Genomic DNA, 21,819 nt, shown 5'->3' with positions numbered 1-21,819 from the left:
TGCTTCCTCCTTGCTGGCCATCAGTAACGGTGGCCAGACGTTCTTGAAAGGTGGCAGCTTTGCTGCGTTGTATCATGAAGTCAGGTGCTGTGTGCATCCCCAGGGCCATTTCTCACCCATGAGGGGCAACAAGGCCAGGTGACGCCCTGGTGGAAACTGAGGACACATCCTAGCCCACAACCCAGCAATGTTGCGAGGTCCCCGGAAAGCTACCCAGAAATTTCTCTGTAAATAAGGCGGCATGGAAAGGGTTCCTTGCGGGAAGGAAGTTTGAAAACTGCTGGTAGATGTAACACTCAGACCGGTTCAGATTTGTAACTCCTCTGGTGGAAAGTCATGAATTTCCCATGTTCAAAAAGTCCCATCAATAGTGCTTTAAAAGGTGTGCCATAATAGGATAGCTGTGAGGGAGTTTTTTCCCCCCTGTGTTATCAAGCATTTCCTAAGTAGGAAACATTATCCATATCCCTGTTTTTCTGGCCTCTCCTCAGTTGGCACCATACCTGAGCAACTTGGGCACTGCTGTTGTGGGCAGCCGCAAGGACATGAAGCCAGGAGCCGGAACTCCTCAGGTGAGCAGCCTTTGAGAACTGTGTTGTGTAGAGGCTGGGCAGTGAACCAGGAGGTTTCGTGGTTCAAATGTCGTCTCTCCTGGTGGTCTTGAGGGAAGCCTAAAGCCCTCCTCCTGCAATATGGAGATTATAAAACTGGCCCACCTGACCAGGTTGATGTGAGGACTACAGAGAAGACTATGAAGTGCTTCCCACTCTAAGTGTTGAGTATTATTGCTCAATAATAAAATAACAGAAAGGGCAACCTTGGATTCTAGGCAAACTTTGCCCCCCTTTTACAGATGGAATCATTGAGGTTTCTAGAAGGCTTATCCAAAGGTGGCTTTTGGGCAAAGTAATTGCATCAGTTGTCACAGTGAGAGAGAGACAGACAGACTGACTGACTTCTGAGCTCTCTTGTCAAATGAGGGAAGAGTTTCCCGGTTCTGCCAATACACAACATCCCACTCGCAGATTTAGAGGCATGGGTCCAAAACAGGAGAAGGACCATAAGATTCGTGAACAGACCCTTCCAGCAAAACACTAACAGAAGCTGTGTGAGAGCATGATTCAGATCGGGCCCACGTTGGGAGAGGGGGGAGTTGTTTGACTCCTACGTTCACTTGCAGCTTTGCCAACTGAAACTAAGCCCCCCCCCCCTCCCCCCGGGTGTTGTTGCCATCAAAGGAAAAAAAGACAGGGGAGCCTTTGTGATGTCAATCTTTTTTTTTTTCCTTTTGGAAGTTAATGGTGGCATGGGGGGGGCAGGGTGATAGATGAAACCTCACTGCAAGGAAGAATAAAATGTCCTCCCTTTTGTGGCCCTGATCAGGCCCCCATGTAACTTCTAATAGTGGCTTACGGAAAGATCTGGTCTTGGTTCTCCCACCCTCTTGTCTAGTTTGAGGTGGGGGGGGCTTTTCAAGGGCGAGGTGGCGTCTTGTTGGCTGTATGGGCTACCTTAAAAGAAAGACAACTCGCTGGAGCTTGCGGTAAATTGGTTCCCATAGCTATGGACTTTCAGATACATGAGAAAATGAGGCTGGCCCATGTCTGTAGTTGTTTAAGAACTGCTCCCTTCCAGGCAGAAGGCACTCGGCCAAAACTGTGTCCTTAGATGGCCCTCTTTGCATTCTTGTGTCCTTTCAGTGCTAGAGCATTGGAAATTCTGCTGTAGACTCTCTGAGACGCTGCTGTCCTCTATTGTGGCTCAGAAAAAGTCTTTTTGGGGAGGGGGGTTGTGTGTGGTGGTGGTTGGGGGGGGGTCTTCTTTTTTGCAGCCAATCCTGTGTAATTTGCAGTGAAATCATAGAAGTGAAAGCGCCCCTGCTGCCACCTCTCTCTACGCTACGCTGTTGATAGATGTTTCTTCTGGGCGTGTGGGTTGACTGACAGCTGTTGCGTTGGGGAGGCACAGTGGTGGCTGGATAGGGGTTCAAGGTAGGGGAAGAGGAGCTTCCTTTATAATGCTTGTTTGCTTTATGAACTGTTGATCAAGCTCAAAAAGGAGACGCTGGCTTGCGTTCATTTGGAGGGGTGGGTAAGGAAAGGAGGCACAGTTTATTCTTTTGGAACTGCTGAAGTGTCCAGCTTCTTGAGGGTGGTTTGAAGGTGAGCCCGCAAAGGCCTGTGCAATTATCAGCATGCCTAAAAATCACGCTCTTGCTGTGCTTTGAATAAAATTAAAATTTCCATGCCAAGACAATCCAGATTCCACACAAGAAAACCTGGATTCTGCAACTGGGTTAAAAACATTTGCAAGCGTAAGGTTTTTATTATTTATTCCATCGATACTCCTCCTTTTTCCCAATGGGGAACCAGTGCAGCTTGCATCATTCTCCTCTCCGTTTTATCCCCATGACAACCCTGTGAGGTAGGCTAGGCTGAGTGTGTAAGAGTAGCCCATCAGCACCCAGTAAGCTTCCGTGTCAGAGTGGGGATTTGAACCTGGGCCTCCCAGATTCTCTTGTTGAAGTACCTTCACCACCACTAGAACACCTGGCTGACTTCTCAGGTATTGCCACGTGCACACAAGTAATCCCCTGTACTGCATTCTCAGTGTGCCCTTAGCTTCCTTCACACAAACACACATGCCTGGATGTATGATTTGGTCACTTGGGAAGGTGCTGGAGGAAAAGAGTTGTAGGAAGGAGGGGAGGGATGCATCAGCTCTGTAGGTGCCATCCAGGAAGCAGAATCCAGAGTATCTCAGAAGGGGTGGTCTTGCTGGGTCTCGTGGCTCCTGTCCTAACCGCGTTCCTGCTTCCTTCCCCTTTAGGCTCTCCAGCTCCACAATCTCAGTCTCCGCAGTCTCTCCTCCTAGGAGCTCGGCTACAGAGCGCTCCAACCCTGACCGACATTTACCAAAACAAACAGAAGCTCCGGAAACAGCACTCGGACCCTGTCTGCCCATCGTACGCAGGCTACGGCCACTCCACGCAGCCCACCCGGCCCGTCAGCCTGGGGACGTCGCCCACAAAGCACATGGGGTCCTCGCCCAGGAGCTCCGACTGGCTCTTCAAAACTCCCTTGCCAACCATCATTGGCTCTCCCACCAAGGTGAGGATGGGGATCCGTACAGGATGGGCTCGGTTGTGGCCAACCCCAACACTGCCTCTCTTGGCCATGGTCCAGAGCTCAGGAAAGGGCCCTGGGAACTCATCCTCCCTTCTCAGAACGAGTCTCTCCCTCCTACCCCGACCCTGCCTCACAGCCATGGTTGAGATACACATCAGGCCCAATGGTTACAGAGTTTAAGGCTAAATAAGTCCGGGCACCGGTGCAGTGGGAAAGCAGTTAACACGTAAGGCAAAATACAAGTTAATGCAGGGCATCCAACTCTTTCCACTTTAGGCAACTGCTCCGTTCAAGATCCCGAAAACCCAGGCGTCCTCTAACTTGGTGGGCCTGGTCAGCCGCCAGGGACCGACAGCAGAAGTCCCGTTGCAGCAGATGAAAGACGTGAGCGAGATGAGGGAGTTCTTGCATTTCCACTCGACCCAGGGAAGCGAGAGGCAGGCGGTGGAACAGCATGGCAAGGCTCTGTTTGGCAGGTAGCTATTGCCCCCCCCCGCCCTTTTCTGCAGTGGTGCCTTCAAAGCAGGGAAGCCTCCTGCAGGAAGATCGCCAGGCTCTGAGAACACCCCCCACCCACACACACACACCCCAGTGCCCAGGACGGTGTGCTTTCTGCCCTGGGCACTGTGTTGTGTACTGACTCAAAACTGTGAACCAGAGAGAACCTATAGCCCTCAAACATCTCAGGCAGCACTTTTTTCTAGATTCGTCCTACAGGGAACATAATCTCGTACTGATCATCTTGAAACAAACAGGAGTTCCTGTTCACATCAGTGAGGCTTGCACTGAAAAAGGCCCCAGTGGATTATGGTCTCCGGTTTTTGCTACGGCCAGATCTGGTGCATCTAAATATAGCCCTTGCTTCCTGGTAGAGCTTTCCCTCGGTGCTCTGCAGTTCCCCTTTGTGTTTCCAGTTTGCATTTCGTTTTCTTGCACGCAGACAGCTGTTTTGAAATCGCTCCAGACACAACTGGGTCTGAACACATGCTTATTTAAAACAGTCCAGAGGTGGCGGGGGAGAGATGTTGTGGGTTTGGGGTGTTTTTCCAGTTACCTGTTTCTCTAATAAGAAGCACCTAAAAATAACTCTGGCTGAGGAGGTCTCTCTAGCTATCTCATTCTACACTATGGAATACTCAGGGCTGGGTTAATACGCAGTCCAAAAGGTGTCAGGCAGTTGTCTTAGAATCTTGGGCAGAGAAAGGTCTGAAATAACCCTTCTGTGAAGAAAAGAGGCAATGCCTGTCTCAGTGGGCAGGAGCTGTGTAAGACCAGATTGTTCACCATTCTTACCTTCCACTAAACCTTCCACTAAACCTTCCACTTAATTTTGTTGCTCAGCCTATCCTGTAGTGTGGCTGTAGAGTGCAGATATAGAGTGCCATTAGCATCAAGTAGGTTCTTTTCCCGTCGTCCCACTTCCTCCCTCCCCAAAGCTTGCTGATGATTCGTGGGGGACGAAAGAAGACACGATAGACAAGGACACGGAACCAGACTCTCTGCCCAGTGTTTCCCACTTGTCCCCTTCCCCTTGCTTCCCCCACCCTCTCAGTTAGCCAAATCACCTTCCCCGAGCGTCCCACTCTATTTTGCCACTTCAAGGCTTTTGCTCTTCCATCCAGGTCTGTAAGTACTGGCAAGCTGTCAGACCAGCAAGCAAAGACCATTCTTGGTGGCCAGCTCTACCAGGGCAGCACGGACAGCCTTAATACCGAAAGGCCAATGGATACAGGTAAGGGAACGGATCAACAGAGCTGTCTGCATGGCCAGATATTGGCTGAGGTGGGTGGGGAGGAGCACTTGTTCAGTTTCCACGCCATCTGCCAGCCATTCCTCGCCCATCTCTGCTCATACACACTGCCAGAAGCAGTGATGGTTAGACCATTGTCGTTGCGTGTGGCAGATGTTGTGCTTTCAGCTTACAAAAAGGGGGGCTGGCTGTTTTCTGGCACTTCCTGTATGCATGTACTGTACCAGAGCGGTGGGGAGGTGAAGTTTGGATGCAGCCTCCAGCACAGTTCAAATCAAGATCTTTCTAATTTATATAATGCCATCAATGTCTGTGGCATTGCAGGATTTCGTAAGCAAGCAGGATGGTCCGTGCACCCAAGGAGCTTAGAGTCTGAGGAGGGGAGGGAGGGGCAAGCATAGCAAAGGGACGTTGTGAGTCAAGTTCAGGCACACATACGACAGGTTGGCCTCTATTCCAGCTCTTGAGGGCTGCCCTGTTCTCCCGTGACAGTGGGGTGCCAGAAGTGTATTTTGCCACTCAGGCTTCCCCATCAAGCTGGCTTCAGGTAACAGTTGGATGTTTTTCAGTTATGAACCACAGGCACCTGGCCGTAGTGTTGATAAATATACTTAGCAGATGACCAGCCACCAGCCACAAAATTAAAAACAGATGTCAGCATGAACATGTGGAATACCTAGATAGCTTATGACTTGAAACCGGTTCTTTTCACTAACCTTGTAGGCAAATGTTTCATTGTATCTTTGTTCAAAATTTAAATCAACCAGACTTAAATCAACAAGGGGTAGTGTTGTGTAGTGGTTGGGGCAGGGAGCTCCAACATGGTGCCTGTCAGCTCCATGGCACCTGCTGACCCTTTCCCGGGTGTCCACCAAGTGTTCTTAGAAAGTGGGTGGGGCCAGATGGGGGCTTTGCCTAGCATGGCTTTTGATTGGCCATGCAGATATTTTTAAATGTTGCTTTGGCAGCAGCTGCTACCACAGCACAAGGATCTTCACTGTGTGTATGCGAGAATTTTTTACAAACATTATGTTGATTTTTAAAATCATCCTGTTAAACAGATCTTCTGTTCGAAATGCAGGAAAGTTACTATTAGAGTTATATATAACCCTGAAGACTAATTAACTTTATTGTAGCCTAAGCTTTTGAGAACCACAGCTGTCTTCATCATGCATCTCACAAAGAGAGCTGTGGTTCTCGAAAGCTTATGCTCCAATAAAGTTGGTTAGTCTTTAAAGTCTACAGACTAGCACAGCTAATTCCTCTGGATACATAACCCTGACATTTTGTGGTTGGCTCTGCCTCCGGCAGCCGTTTTGTGGTTGTGTCCATCATCCTGAGTCAGAATTGCAAAGGTGCCTGTAGGCTCAAAAAAATTGTGGACCCTTGGGTTAGGGTGTCGGACTAGTATCCCAGAGACTGAGATTTGAATCCCCTCCTCTACCATAGGAGCTGCTCAGGTGACCTTGGACTACTCACATACATATTCTCTCCCTCACCTATATCTCAGGGCGGAGGCTGTGAGGGTAGAATGAAGGAGGGGAGAACGATGTTGTGCGTCACGTTGGGTCCCCGTTGGGGAGAAAAGCAGGGTATAACTGTCCAAATAAATAAATACATTTTAGCAGTATTGGTAGGGGGCCGCAGAGTGTTGCACCAGGCACCGTCCAGCTGTCCACCCTAGGTTAAACAAAAGGCTTCCCAGAAAAAAGTGAGGAGACAAAGGATGAAGTGAGTAGAACCAGTGAGCAACACAGGCGCTCCTAAGGAAGGTTTATATGTTCCCTAAAACTAATTGGGCCTGACCCTCCCGGACTCCGTGTGTTCAGCTTCAGTTTTACTTGGAAATCTTCAAGCTGACTTCTTCAAGCTGATTTCGTTCCTCTGCTGCTCCTCCAGGGGCCTGTGGCCTCGCAGCAGTGACTCCTTCCGTGGGAGCTGGAACATGCTCAAGAGCTGTGATGTTCACCGTGGGCTCCCCTCCGAACAGCTCCACTCCTCCAACCTGCACCCACATGGTCCTCAGAGCGAGGACGACATCAGGTGAGGCTTTAATAACCTGGGGTAGAGCTGTACTCGTTGTGCAGTGAGGCAACTTGAGGTCAAGAGAGGTTGCCAGAAAGAACTCACCCGTATCTCAGAGTCAGAATTCATTTCCAGTGTTGTAAGGAAGGCAGATTAACATCTCCCACGCTTAGATTTTGCGAATAGCTAGCGTGTGTTGAACAGCATATACACCAAACGTCAGCTTTCTCTTTGCTGCAGAAGTCCCATCACAAGGTAAATCTGTGAGGGCCAAGCATCCTGATTTCTCCCAAGGTCCTAAGACCCTTTGCCACTAGTGGTGACTGGTAGTGCTGTCCCGCGGTGGTAGGAGCCTTCCGCTAGCAGAAGATGCTTTTGCATTGGTAGAAGACAATCTTGCATCCGGAAAAGCACCATCATTAGCAAAATGGTGTCAGAGCCGCCCATTAACCCGGGTCCTTTACGTTGCTGGTAGGTAAAATCTCTTGTCAATTGGAAGACTTGAGGCCGACTTTGGGATTTTCATGAGCAGATTAACGCCAACCCCGTGGTGATTTCTCCAGGGTTGCATTTGGGAGTGGAAATTCTTGTTGAGCCTCTTGGGACAGATTTTTACTGGCCCCTAAATGATGGTGTCTTGTGTTACTGAATTTTAATTTAAAGCTATGATCCAAACCAGTCTCTTAGTCAGAGATGCATTCTCTTCTTCTCTTCTTCTTTCTCCTCTGCCTCCTCAGTTGGCTCCAACAGTTCCGGAGGGTCTCTCTGTTCAACCAGCGGCCGCATCCTGATGGGCTCCCCACCTGGGGCCTGCATGAGCTCATCTCCACCTGGACCAGAGGCAGCGCCGTGCCTGAAGTACATGTCTTATGGCACTTCACCACCCAGTTTGGAGGGGTTTATCACTTTCGAAGCCCCTGAGCTGCCAGAAGAAACTTTGATGGAGGTACAGAAGGGCAAGAGAGAGAGTTCATTTTACTGCTTTGTTTCAGTTCTGATTGTCTGTCTTGGAAAGGTTGTTGGCTGGAGCTCCTGGGCCACCAATTTGGTCTTTTTGCAATGTTGCGTCAGCTGCCTTGAGCGTGCAAGGAAACAAAAAAGATAAGCAACAAAATCTTGCCAAGAAAAAATTGATTGACTATGTGATGAGCTATATAGAATTACCATAAAAAGATGAAATGAGTAACATATAGAGAACAAATCAAATTGTTTGATTTGTTTGATTTAAATGTGGGAAATTTTTATGGTTTATGATATATAGGTTTATGATATATAGAAATATTCAAAATGGGAAAAGGGGATAAATTGTTTATCCAAGGACGTACATTTTGGGTGTATAGTAAGTAAAGGAGTTAAAGATGTACTGCTTAATATAATGGAGAATGTATATCTGTTTTAGATAGAGGAATTTAATAGAAGTAAGGGAAAAGGGACAGAGGGGGGGAAAGCTGTTGGAAGTCAACAAAAGGGGGGGAAAGGGAGGGGGTTAGAAATGAAAAATTTGGGGAAAATTGAATGTAATGTAAAAATAATAATATTCTAACCCAATAAAAATTTTTCTAAAAAAAAAAAAAAAATCTTGCCAAGAAAGATGCAAAGAATCCCAAATTTTAATTCCTGGATTCCCAGCTTGCTCCAGTCTCTGTTGGAGAAAACATTCTTCCAAGGGCATATCTTTTCTGCTTGCTCAGCCCTTTCCCCCTGACTGCTGAAGCCTAGAAAGCTCTCTCCTGTGCGGCTTTACCTCCCGCACCTTTGGAGCTGAACCTCCAGAGGTCTAGGAAGGCCAAATTGCATAGCTGAGCTTTTGGCATCCTATGAACGGTAGAATTTTCCTGATTTGAAGTACCTGGCTGCCGGAGGCATATGCTGCGGTAAAGAGGCTGCTTTGGGCTTGTTACTGTGCTGAGATTATAGGTTTGTAAACTGTTTCGAGTAACTGCTTTGCAGAAGAAAAGCAGGATAAAAATATTTTAAATAAGTAAAACAGGACCCTGGCTAGAAAAGCACCTGTGGAAATACTGAGAAATGTTTATCTGACGCTTTTAACCATATTCCTAAAATTCTGGTGATTTTTTTATTGCTTTAAAGTTGATGAGCAGTGGGAAAGGGAGATTTTAAATAACTGTAGTCTGCCTGCTGCGAGGTCATTCCCTCCCCTTAAAAGAACAGACTTCAGTCAAAGCTTTTAAAGAGCAATGCATGGTTTGTCCCATTAATATCTGCCACAACTGGGAACATTCTAAAGCCGATGATAGAATCTTAAAGTCACCGAATATTTGGGAGAAAGGCAGAAAACCAAAAAAAAAAAACCCCATTGAATAACTGAGGTTTTCAATCCTTTTCACATAAATTGTCTCACTGCTCTTTGCAGCATCCCCATAAGGCCAGGTGGCCCTCTTGTTTGCTCTGTGTTAGAAACCCATAGAGGCCTGCCTAAGGTCAACTGCTCTGCTTGCAGCTGAGCTGACTTCACAGTTCCTGCTTGCTGCTGGTCTGATTTGCTGGCAGACTTCTATTTGAGTCCCTTCCACCTCAGTGGATAGTCCTGGGAGATTGGGCTGGCAGATCTGTTAGGTGCTCTCAACCTCAGGAGGAAGCCAGTTATCCTCAAGCTCCAATCTGGGCATTTGTCACCAGGCCCATCTGTTGGTAGCCAAGAGGGGATTCTTCTTTATTCAGCAAGTCATTCACTGCTAGTGGATGTCATAATGGCCATGAGTGTAGATGTCTATAAGAAAGGATTAGACGAATTTATGGAGGAAAGATCCATCAATGGCTGCACAAGAGAACCTCCACATCCGATGGGCAGAAAACTTCTGAATACCACTGCTAAGAGGTGACATCAGAGGGAAGGCCCCTGGGTTTTGACCCTCCAGGGCAACTACTGTATTGAAAGAGGGATAGTGGATTTCAGGGGACAACTTCTCTGCCTCAGCAGGCAGCTGCCTGTCTGAGCTGCCAGGCAGGGTTTGGCAAGAGCTGCTGCTGGGTGGTATGCAACGAAAGCTTAAGCAGCCCTGCTCTTCCCGTTCCTTTCTCAGAGAGAGCACACCGACACACTGCGCCACCTGAACTTGATGCTGGCCTTCACAGAGTGTGTGCTGGACCTGACCGCCATCCGGGGAGGCAATCTGGAGCTGTGCTCCTCAGCAGTCTCCCTGTACCAGATCCAGGAGAGTGTGGTTGTTGATCAGATAAGCCAGCTGAGCAAGGATTGGGGGTAGGTATCTTTATTTTCATTTTCTTTATTTTTATTTTCATTCAAGTCTGCCATTTTCACCGGGACTCAAGGTGACGTATAAGTAAGATAGAACTGTTCAGTCAGCCGAGAAGCTGATTATAAAATACAGTAACTTGAATACAATCACTTGAACAAGGGTCTCTTGCAGGTGCCAGCCTGTACATGGGCGAAATCAACAGCAGCCCGTACACGGGCTTTCTCTGTAGTGGTCCCTACCCTGTGGAACAGCCTGCCTGAGGAGGTCAGGAGAGCCCCCACGCTCCTGGCTTTCCGGAAACAATGCAAAACGGAATTATTCAAAACAGGCTTTTTCTCAGTTAAGAGAACGGTGTTGTAGGAAAGGGGTCCCAGATGTTTTGCTAATGAGTTAGAAACCATAGATTTCACCATCATGTTGCCTTACATATTATCTGTTGCTTTAAATACGTACTCCTATACACTACCTGTGCTTTATGTTGTTTAATGTCAGTCCTAGAATTGATTATGTTATGTTCAGCAATTCCTCAACCCCATACTGGATCCTTGCTAATACTGTGTCTTTGTAAACTTGTATTCATTTACCCCATGACATTGTTTAGGGAAATGTTCTTGACACTATGGAAATGCCTGCCCTTGTCCTTGCCACTGATTGTGCTAATCTCACACTATGTAATCCGCCTTGAGTCTCAGTGAGAAAGGCAGAATATAAATGGCATAAATAATAAATAATAATATATGCATCTAACAGCAAAGATTCCTAGTAAAACAAAGCTATTCAGTCTGTTAGCAGGCAGATTACAAAACACGATAAAGTTTGAGTCCAATAGGTAAGATTCTTAGTGAAACAACAGAATGGAGCGCGGCTGGGATTGAAGAACCAGAATAATACTACTAGTAACAACGGCACTTATATACTGCTCTTCTGGACAGATGAGTGCCCTACTCAGAGCAGTGAACAGTCAGTGTTGTTATTATCCCCACAATACAAATATCTTAAGTTGTTTTTAAGACCAGTCTCATGTAGAGCATTGCAGTATTCTAGCCTTAAAATAACCACAGCATGGATCTGCACGGCCAGGGCAATCGAGTCACGGTAGGGAGGGGGGGGCCGTGGTCAGAGCTCTAATGAGTTGGTAGAATGGCATTTTTGCAGCAGCATCAACTTGTTTCTCCTACAGTACAGCTGGATCTAGAATCGCCCCATGGCTTTTAACTGAACCAGCAAGAGATAGTTGGACGCTATCAGAAGTTGAGGACCGCCCCCCGCCCCCATATCTTTTGGGCCTTGGCCTTCCCCATCAGCATTTCCTCTGCCTTGTCATGTTTCAGTTTCTGCTGCCTTCCATCTACAGCTGTCATGTCTGCATGCCATTCATCCGTGCCATTCGTGTATTCTCTATATTGATCTGACCACTGTATTGCTTGTGTGCTTTCATGCCCTGCTCATATCATGTAACCGTTATAATCATGCCATCCTTGGCCTGCCTAAAAACAAAAGTACTAATGCTGAGAGAAAGTAGCCAGCCTGTTATCTCTGAAGTATGCTTGTTGACCTTGCAGCTGTACCGTAACTCTTTGCAGGGGAAAGAGGGAGTTTGGTTCCTTGTAATGTTCTGCCTTTCTCAGTCCAGGCAAAGCTATTGTGTTCTCATGAGACTTTTTAGGATTTTCACGCCTAGTTGCTAACTGCTCGAGGGGAGGGGGGAATCATGCTCCTTATATCAAAGTGCCTTTGCTTGTATCCCCATTCCTGCCAACTTACCCATCTATGTATGTGCCCATGAACTTAATTGATCTCCAAATAAAAACCTTCTCATCCAATGCACTGGAGTGCTTGCTGTGAGGGGTTTGGGGGTCTATCTGCCATGGACTGCCATCCCTAGGACTGACAACAGCAATCAGACATCGATTCAGAGATTCTTTAGCATAACCATGCAGTTTAATAAAAGGAATGTAGGGCTGGGTGTCATCAGTATACTGATGGTGCCCTCTTCCAAAATGGCGACTGATTTCTCCCAGTGGCTTCATACAGAGATTGAATGGCATGGGGGGACAAGACTGAATCTTACGGAACTCTACAAGGCAGGCCCTCCACTGTAGAAACCTTGTCTTCTACAGGAGCCTTCTGAGTTCTGCCCATAAAGAACGATTGAAGCCAATGCAAAGCACACCCTTACCTGCTTCTTACCTCCAAATGTCTTAACATGATGGTACAGTCCTCTGTGTCAGAGGCTGCTGATAAGTCTAGTAAAAGCAGAGGAGAGGCAAAGCCTTTGTCTAGACTTAGTGGTCATCTACTAGAGCCACCAGCACTGTCTCTGGCCCATAGCCCGTCTAGGGCAGATGATTTCTCCAGAAAGGCCTGGAGTTGTTCTGCAACCACTTTTTCTATCATTTTGCCAGGGAATGGTAAATTAGAGACTGGGCAACAGCTGACCGTATCATTTTTCTCTAGCAGTGGTTTTTATGAAATGGACAAATGAGAGTATAAGGAAATGTTCCTTGGGTCAATTATTGATTTTTAATGAATCTTAGGGACTGATCTTTGCATGCTTTAAGTATCCAGGATGGGCAAGGATCTAATGCACAAGTGGCCTTCACAGATCTCGGGATCCTGGCAGCATCCATTGCAGTAACCAGTTCAAAGTGATCCATAAAGGGACCAGATGCTGTGTTGGGGGTTTCTAGTGTCTCAGCTGTATTATTGCCAGGGTCCCAATCGAACGCACATTTGAATGATTTTTCTCAGCAAAGAACACGTCCTCCTGAGTTTCATCTGCTGAAGAGCTCTGGAGCCATTTTGGTGTAGTGGTTAAGAGCGGCAGGACTCTGATCTGGAGAATCAGGTTTGATTCCCCACTTCTTTGTTTGAAGCCAGCTGGGTGACCTGGGGGCAGTCACAGCTTCTCCGAGCTCTCTTAGCCCCCACCCACCTCACAGGGCAATTGTTGTGGGGATAATAATAACATAAACCGCTCTGTGTGGGTATTAAGTTGTCCTGAAGGGCGGTATATAAATCGAATGTTGTTGTTATTCATGTGTTGCACACAATTCTGGAGCATGGCCTAAGGAGAAGGTTGAGCTGGTTGGAGTGTAGCTGCCATCCATAGAAGGGCAGGCCTTGACACTGTGAATGGGTTTTCTCCTGAACACAAAGGAAATTAGGCAAAGCTGCTTGGGCTTGGCAGAGCTGTCTCTGAGTCCCTGTCCTGGCATACATCAAGGAGCTGAAAAGTCTGAGAGATGGTGGAAGTGAGGAACAGAGGTCTTCTCATTTCACTTAACAATAGGCTTTTGCTAGATACTTCGCTCGCTCGCTCACCAGCCTGGTGCTGCAGTGCCTGACTGTCATGCCAGGGGCTCAGAAGGTACCACCAGCACTCCTTAAAATGGGAACTTCCTTCTTTTCCCCAGGCAAGTCGAGCAGTTGGTGCTATACATGAAAGCGGCCCAGTTATTGGCATCATCCTTGCATCTGGCCAAAGCTCAGATCAAATCAGCAAAACTGAATTTGTCCACTGCTGTGAAGCAAGGTATGTGCGCTCAGCCCCTGTTGGCCACCCTCCTGGTCAAGAACTAGGGGTGTGCGCTTCAGGTATCTGATTCGGGTAAAATACCCAAATCGGGCCGGATTCGGAAAGATTCGGGCCCTGGGAGTTAAGTTTAACTTTTCCATTCCCACCCTTTCTTCCCCACCCCCACTTACCTGGCACTGGCTGGAGGAGGAGGCCCTCCCATCTCCCCGCTGTCCTCCAGCAGTGGAGGCCCTCTCTGCCGGCCAGCTGTGCCAGCACGGCGCTGGCAGCAGGGAAGGCCCTCTCTGCCGGCCAGCCACGCCGGCACAGTGCCAGCAGCAGGGAAGGCCCTCTCTGCCGGCCAGCCACGCCGGCACAGTGCCAGCAGCAGGGAAGGCCCTCTCTGCTGGCAGCGTTGGTGGCTGGAGCCTGACCAGGTAAGTGGGGTGGGGGGTAGGGGGATGGGGTTAAAGGGTGGGGGTGGGAGTTTAAGGGTGGGGGTGGCCTCCCCCCTCACTTCAGTATGCTCTGAATCTTTATGAAGCATACCAAAGCGACTTAGAAACCCGAATATGAAGCAGCGTGCCACTTCGGATTTCAGGGTTTTTTTCTGAAGCTTTTCTCCAATTCGGGTAAACCCGAAGTGGGAAACCCGAATATTTTTCTGGTGCACACCCCTATTGAGAACCAAGGATCAGCAAGAGGCTGGGGGTGTCATGCCTGGGAATGAGTCTTGTCCACTCATATCAGTGTTCTGAGACTGGCCTGACAGATTATTCATGATGGGGAATCTGGATGTTAAATAAACATCAGTGGCGGTGAGGGAAACACAATGACTTCTTGACGGTTTCTTCACTGCAGTGGTCAAAAACCTGAACGAGAGGTACAAATTCTGCATTGCTATGTGCAAGAAGCTGACGGAAAAGCTGAACCGGTTCTTCTCAGACAAGCAGCGGTTTGTCGATGAAATCAACAGTGTCACGGCTGAGAAGCTCATCTACAGTTGCGCTGTGGAGATGGTAAGGAGCAGGCGGCTTTGAATGGAGGTGGCGGGAGGGTTCAGTATCTGCTTCACAGAGTGCATCTACATGACTACAGAGTGGCTGCATGGAGAAATCCTGGACAGACAAGGCGGGGCGGGGCGGGATGTTGAGTAAGTGAGCTAGAAACACATAACGTTTTACCATCGTCATTTTCTTGAGCTGAAATACTGTGTGTTAATTACTCTTCCTCAGCTTGCTGATAAAAGTCACACAAACCCATGTGCTGCTGTTAAGAGGCAGACAAACAAATTAGGTGTGGAGGATTGGAACTCCCGGGATTAATTACAATTGGTTTCCATTTGTTAATACCGCTTTTGATTTCTCCAAAGTTACCATGGCAACGTTTTTCCATTTTGTCTGGCAAACCTGCGTCAGTCTTAAACAGTAATTAGTTCTAGCTCCCTTGGAGTGATGCAGTCCCAGTTGCCCTTATATACCTTGAGAGGAACAAGGAAACGAGCCAAGACTATGTCATGTACAGTGTTGCTGGAGGTGGAAGCAGCTACCCCGAAGCCCCGGTGTCTAGACCTAGAGAACTCCTACAACCGTTCCCAAGCACTGAAATGACAGCCACTTGAGACCCGTGGCAGCCTTGCAGAGATCCTCAGCCTCTGGGTTCGTTTCTGAGAGTACAGGCACACATTCAGTCAGTAACTCTTAACACTAGAAATAAAATATATTTTGTTTATTAAGTAACTCAGATTAGGAAGAGTGTATGCTGGGCAGGAACCGCTCTATTGAAGCCCAAAGCAATAGGCAAAGAAAATAATAACAACTTGTCTATGCTGACTAAACTATCCAACTAGACATTAAATAGCTTGCTAACTTGCATCTCTGATGTAGCTTCCAGGATTGTTGCTCATACTCACAAACTTAGAAAGGAAGGTCTGAAACCATGCCAGGCAGTTCTGGTCATCTCGGTAGCTGGCATGGAGCAAAAAGCCTCTCTCACGTGCTGGTAGAATGATTCTGATTGGAGAGGATCCACACTGCTACGAGCAGCCATCTTTTCTATAACTGTTAGCCAGTCAGAGCACACTTAGATAATGTGTGATGCTAGCCAGGGAGGGTGGCTGGAGGCTGATAACTCCCTTCTGCCCAAGGATATTTCCCGTGAGAACAAACAGGCTCCAGGTGCAGCTAATCAGGGGACCTGCACATTCTTTTCTCAGAGACCAAGCCAAACTGGGATGTGGAAACTTGCACTCCTGAACCAAAGTTACCCAGGTACGGTATCCTTACAAGATTTTAAAGGCCGGTCTTCACATCCAGCCCAAATGAAAAGGTTTCAAGGTGCTTCCAAAAGACACTTAGGCTGCCTCAGGGGCTGCAAGGCAGCCGTATTGTGACTGCCTCTGCTGTTTAGCCTCAGCAAAGGGAAGCTGCTCTGACTCCTAGAAAGGATGGTGCACATACTGAGCTCCTTGGGAAAAGAGCCCTTGTCTCTGTGCCCTGTGGGCCAGCTGCAAAACTCCTGCCAAGCCAGAATGCTCTTTTTCCACTCCCTACTTTTATTTATTTATTGGCTTCATATGTGCACACCTTTTTTTGCTGACACTCCGGACAAATTGCAAAATATTAAAACAGTGCGGTCAGACAGCATAAAGCATCCAGTGAATGGTGCAGTAAACTTCACACAGTTTGTTCTCACGCTGTGTCTTCTGAAGCTGCCCCAGCACAGCCTTTTGGGTGATCGCTCGAGGCTCTGAACTGAGGAGGAGAGGACAGCTTCCTCCTGGGTTGGACTCAGCCAGTAACTGGTTAAGAGGGTCATACTGGTTACCCCCTCACACACAGCGCACCGCTGTACATTTCTTGGAGGAGAGGCGGCATACAGATGTGAAATGGGTCCTCTTACTGCCATAACTGCTAGAACCTTCACCTGCTCTTCTAGTGCTTATCACGCAGGTATCTTTAGTGTAGACATCAAGAGGCAGGTCTATGTTCTGGGCCCTCTATCCCTTGTAAGTGGACAGGTGGCCTGCATTCAGATCCTCCGGCTCGCTTTCTTCCCTGAGCCCTTGCGTAATTCTTAGATGTCTACATTTGCACCCCACCTTCTGTCCCCCTCCCCTTTTACCCTCACAGTGACCTGGTCAAGATCAAGAGACGGTGAGTGGCAGAACGTGCAAGTGAACCCAGGTTTCCAAGTCCGTAACAATACTGAGACTTGTCGAGCTCCTCTTTTCTTTGCAAGCCATCACCAGCCCCACCCCGCCCCGCTCTTGACCCCCGAGCTCATCCGTTTCTCCAAATGTCCCCAGGTACAGGCAGCAGCCCTGGATGAGATGTTTCAGCAGACGGAAGATATTGCTTACCGATACCACAAAGCAGCTTTGCTGCTGGAAGGCCTAGCAAAGATTTTGCAAGACCCTGTCGATATAGAAAACATCAATAAATGTAAGTTCCTTGGGCCAGGCCATACCCAAAGGCCCGGCTTTGCAAGATGTGGGTTGTTTCAAAGCATCCTGAACCAGCCTGTTAGCTTGAAAGCAAGCTCTTCTGGTTTAGGTTTCTTGCCTTTCCTCTTTTCAACCCACTAGCTGGGAAAGCCTGCCCTCAGTTGCAGTGCATTCGTCCCTTCTGGAGTAACAACATCCATGTTATAATCCTTCTTATTAGGGCCAACCTAAATGACACAAAACATTGTGCAAGCTTTTGAGCTCATCAGAACTCATCAACAGGCAAAATGATACGCAAATTAAAAAATGGAGGAAAAGACTCTCTCTTGCCATCTTGGTCTGGAAAGTGGTTTCTCCTCCTCAATTTAATTTGTATAACATCTCGCCTGATGAAGAGTTCTGCTGAGCTCAAAAGTTTACGCAGTGTCGAGTGTCATTTCAGTTGGCTCTAATAAAAGCCATTCTGTGGATTCCGTCTCTCGTTCTGGATTTTGCACGGGCCAATGCATCTCTCTGCCGCTTTTTCCTTTTAGTGCGCTTGTGTGTTAAATGCATTCTCTGCCTTTCAGATAAGTCTAGTATCGAACGGAGGCTCTCTGCCTTTTGCTGCAATGCAGTGGCTGTTTACGAGCAGTAGACACATCACCTGGGACCACTTTTGCTTCAACCAAATGGTCAGCCTCGGTTTTACCCAAATGGTTTTTCATCTCTGTGGTTGACTACCAAAGAAAAATGCAATTATTTCAGAGAGGAGAAGAAATCCAAAACAACTCTGTAGGAGACTCGTCTTATGACTGATCTGCCCCCTCCCGCCTTCGTTGAGCAACTGGATTTTGAAAGACTCGTCTTCACATGTTCAACAAAACTTCCTTTGTGAACATTCAGCTACGGCTCTTACTTGTCTTTGCACGAAGGCACAAAGAGCCATTTTCTTTTTCTGCAAGGTGTCCTTTCTGAAAAGGATCCCTTTTTTGGGACAAAACTTTAGTGTGGAAATGAGAAAATGTCGACTTCAAACCTGTGTGTTGTGAAGCTTTTGGGGCTCAGCTGGATTGGGATTTGAACTCACATCTTCTAATTGTCATTTGAAAAGCCATCGAGGAAAAGAGGAAATGGCACCTTCTTAAAAAGACAGGAAGTTATGGACCTGGGGACTTTTTCTTTTACCTTTATGGTGTGGTCTGTTGAGAATTCCTTAAACTAATTTTAGCAGTTACTGTGGATATACACCCTGGATGTTTTCTTCTTCTTGACCTTCTCCCTTCCTTATCCCAACAGTTTATATTGCACTAATTTACTAAAGAAACTCATCTGTTTGTGAGGAACTATTAATTTAAACAAGAAAAGGCACAAGGGGGGAGGGGAGTTTAATTTTACTGCATACAAGGAAACACACACAGCGGCGGCGGCAGCAACGACAGAGAGAACCAGACTTTGCCAGAACGACAGTGTGCAGCCTCTTCGGAGACTTCCAGACAGAGCGGCACAAAATGCCTTCCCTTGGGCGTTCCTGTTTGATACCAGTTTTCCTAATACTTCAGTAACTCTGCCGTTTTACGGTCTCTTCTCAATCACATTTGAAATAGATGAGGGCTTCCTACACCCCCCCCCCCCCCCCACTGAATAAAGGTTTGGTTGCTTCGTTTTGTCATCAAACCAGTTTCTCCCATCCTGGTATTTTTCCCCCCGTCTGTGTTAGACAGTTTTGGACGTTTCCTTATAGAGCTACACAAGACCCCTTAGAGGTCCAAGGTTAGGAATTTAGATGTTGTGGTGTGGATCTTTTCTTTCTTTCTTTTCTTTCTACAAATAGCAAAGTGTCAAAAAGTCAGGGTGGTTTTCTGTGCCATAAACAAGGAAAGACAGAAAACTGCTCCGTGCTGGTTCCTTTTTAGATCTTTGTTTCTACTGGCCATCCCTTCTGATGGCATAGCAATTCACAAAGTATTTTAGGCGGCTTAGTTTCTCTGGAAATGATCTCTCTTGATTTTGAGAGAGGGGTTTTTTTGCTTTTAATTGGTTTTAACTCAACTGCTTGAACACTTGAATACACACCATTCTACAGAATGAAATCATTTTGTACCTTATTTTTGCCAGCCTGACCTCCTCTGCAAGGGGGTTGCTGTCATCAAAGCTTGGTCAGATTTCATGAACTGATAAGAACCCTATCCTCTCCCCCCCCCCCCCACACACACACCTTTTTTTTTTGCTTTGACGGAGTAATGTACTTTTTACCTTATTTATCTGTACAAGAAATTCCAGCAGTTAATTTGAAAAGTGTTTTTATTTATATGATATTTGTATTTTGAAGTCTTTAATACAGTGTTTCTACTACCTCTCCTTTGTAACTGCATGCGTTTATTCCTGATCTATAGTGTAATAACTGAAAAAAATAAAACCTGTTGCATAATTTTTACTATGGCCCTGTATAAATGTATATTAAGATAAAAATAAACAAACTGATACTCAAGAAGTATATCTGTGATGTATATCGAGGGGGTTGAAAAGTCAGGAAAAGGGTTTCGATGAGAGCAAAACCTACACTGGCCCGGCCCTTGTTGGTTGTAAATCCTGTGGGGGAAGACCTGCTTTGCCCTGGGGGGTCCCAGGTTGAGTCTCCAAGGCTGAGGAAGGCCCCTTATCTTAAGAACTGCACCTGGAGCCCTGCTGTCCCATTAATTGTCCTTGAACCTGAGACTTGCTGTATGCAAAGCAAGTGCTCTTTCCCTGAGCTGCTTCCAGTCAAAGACAGCAGCTACAAGTCTCTCTATTGGTCCATTAGAAAAAGCAAAAATATGGTCAGTGCCTAGCAGTCTCTCCAAAAATGTTCATTAGAATCCCTTCGAAGATAGATGCATTGATTTTGGGTTCTTGGTAAAATTTGGTAATGGAAATTTCTGTAAAAGGCTAAACCACCCTGAATATCAGCACATGTTATATAGAGAGACAACATGGGACTCCATAAGATTGCTGCAATCTGAGAGCCAAGCTACAAGTGACGCCTGACACAGGTTGGACACTTGTCAGCTTCCCTCAAGTTTGGATGGGAAATGTAGGCATCCTGGTCTTGCAGCTGTAATGGAGAGCCAAGCTGTAAAACCAGGACGCCTACATTTCCCATCGAAACTTGAGGTAAGCTGACAAGTGTCCAACCTGTGTTAGGCATCACTTGTAGCTTGGCTCTCAGCCTGAGCTCAAGAGTACTTGGATGGTAGACCAACCAGGAAGATGAGTTGCTTTGTGGAGGAAGGCAATGGCAAACCACCTCTTCTTGTCTGTTGCCTGGAAGGCCTGTGGATGGGGTCGCCATGAGTCAGTTTTTATCTTCTTGTCAAGCAATCAAGTTAGCAACTTATATCAACTGTATAGCAACTTTCTTCAACAAACACTGTATTTTAAGTATTTAGTTTCAAAGTAGATTTTAAAAAGTGAAATTTAAACTAAGCTTGTTTTTGTGTCTCGGGTATAACTAAAGCTGGTACTAAACCCAGTTTATTGTTATAACAACAGCGATGAATTCTTTTCCTATTTGGGATACGCTAAGTACTCGTATCATCTTGGAGAAAATAAAGGTTTTATGAGAAACAACTTTCCTATGAACATGTTCTGATGTTTCAAGATTTCTAGATAATAATATCACAATATCTTTACAGAAGAAAAATAAATTGCAGGTAAAGCCAGTTTTGAAGTATGACAAGAATTAAAAATATGAAGGGCCTTAATCAGCAAATGTTTGTTCTCTCTTCTGTGATCTGATGTTGTCTAAAAGAAATGAGAAGGAGATTTAGGTTACTCAATAGTTGGAGGAGTTGAGATTGCATCTGAAGGGAAAACTTCCTTTCATTTTTAAAAAAATAAAGGACCAGTGTTACCTTACTCTGCCTAGAATATCTTGTGTACGTATCAATATGATATTTGTTGAGACTATTAAAAGGAGCATGCTGATTTGGGCTTAGTTCAGGAATTTTGGAAACAAATTCTGCTTTCAGTCAGCGAAATAAATGGTTTGATCCCAAAGTGATTTTGTTAAATCAGTAGCAATGGTTGAGGAAGTTGATTTGGACTTGGAAATAAATGTTACAGCTGCAAAGATTTTGGGAGACTGTGTAGTGGAAAAGAATTGAATATCCACTTATATTGGGCAGATTTAAACTGGTAAATGGATTAATTTGTTGAAAGCATGACAAACGTCCATATCAATATATCTAATTCTCGATGTGGCCAGTCCAGAGATTGGAGCTACAAAATGGATATTTCTACAAACCTAAAAAATGCCCAATCTGAAATCTTTTTTTTAAAAAAAAAACCTGGGGATTAGCACACACATGCACACAATAGTGAGCAGCTGTGATTTAAGAAATGAATGTTGTCAGTGGCCATTGTTAGGCAACTACGAGAGTACTGTTAGACTTCAAGCCTTGGTTTTACTCAGTAAAAGGCAGGGCCCCTTCTAAGGCTGTGTGTAGGGGTGGAATCATCAGGGCCAGGTCTAGCAGCATCCACTAGATAACTTGTTACCATAGGACGTGTATTGCTCAACCAGTCCCAGCTGCTTGTTGTTATTGACCAGCAGCAACCCCACAAAAGCTTGTGCAGTGTAGTGATCAAGTTCCAGATTATGATCTGGAAGGACCAGGTTCATCTCAACACTCTGCTAGTGGGGTAGGGGATATGAGATACCCCCTACATGTCTTTGCAGTTTCCTTGCTTGCCCCCTGCGTGTCAAAATTTAA

The 21,819-nt window shown here is 46.5% G+C and overlaps 1 protein-coding gene across 2 annotated transcripts in view; it reads left to right on the top strand.

Moving 5' to 3' along the window:
* ULK2 (unc-51 like autophagy activating kinase 2) overlaps positions 1-20,037 on the top strand; it is an 81,277-nt gene extending 61,240 nt beyond the window's left edge. For both annotated transcript variants that reach the window (XM_055001289.1, XM_055001288.1), the window contains exons 17-27: positions 492-572; positions 2,830-3,110; positions 3,405-3,604; positions 4,751-4,860; positions 6,778-6,921; positions 7,641-7,849; positions 9,948-10,126; positions 13,541-13,659; positions 14,503-14,660; positions 16,949-17,084; positions 17,656-20,037. In XM_055001289.1, coding sequence (XP_054857264.1) covers positions 492-572; positions 2,830-3,110; positions 3,405-3,604; positions 4,751-4,860; positions 6,778-6,921; positions 7,641-7,849; positions 9,948-10,126; positions 13,541-13,659; positions 14,503-14,660; positions 16,949-17,084; positions 17,656-17,723 — 1,685 coding nt within the window. In that variant the 3' untranslated portion in view covers positions 17,724-20,037. The remainder of the gene's footprint in view (positions 1-491; positions 573-2,829; positions 3,111-3,404; positions 3,605-4,750; positions 4,861-6,777; positions 6,922-7,640; positions 7,850-9,947; positions 10,127-13,540; positions 13,660-14,502; positions 14,661-16,948; positions 17,085-17,655) is intronic.
* The last annotated feature ends 1,782 nt before the right edge of the window (positions 20,038-21,819 follow it).

The sequence above is a fragment of the Eublepharis macularius genome, chromosome 17 (assembly GCF_028583425.1).
Source record: "Eublepharis macularius isolate TG4126 chromosome 17, MPM_Emac_v1.0, whole genome shotgun sequence".
Taxonomy (NCBI): Eukaryota; Metazoa; Chordata; class Lepidosauria; order Squamata; family Eublepharidae; genus Eublepharis; species Eublepharis macularius.
Note: the sequence above shows the minus strand (reverse complement) of the source record. Positions and strands in the feature narration are given on the sequence as shown.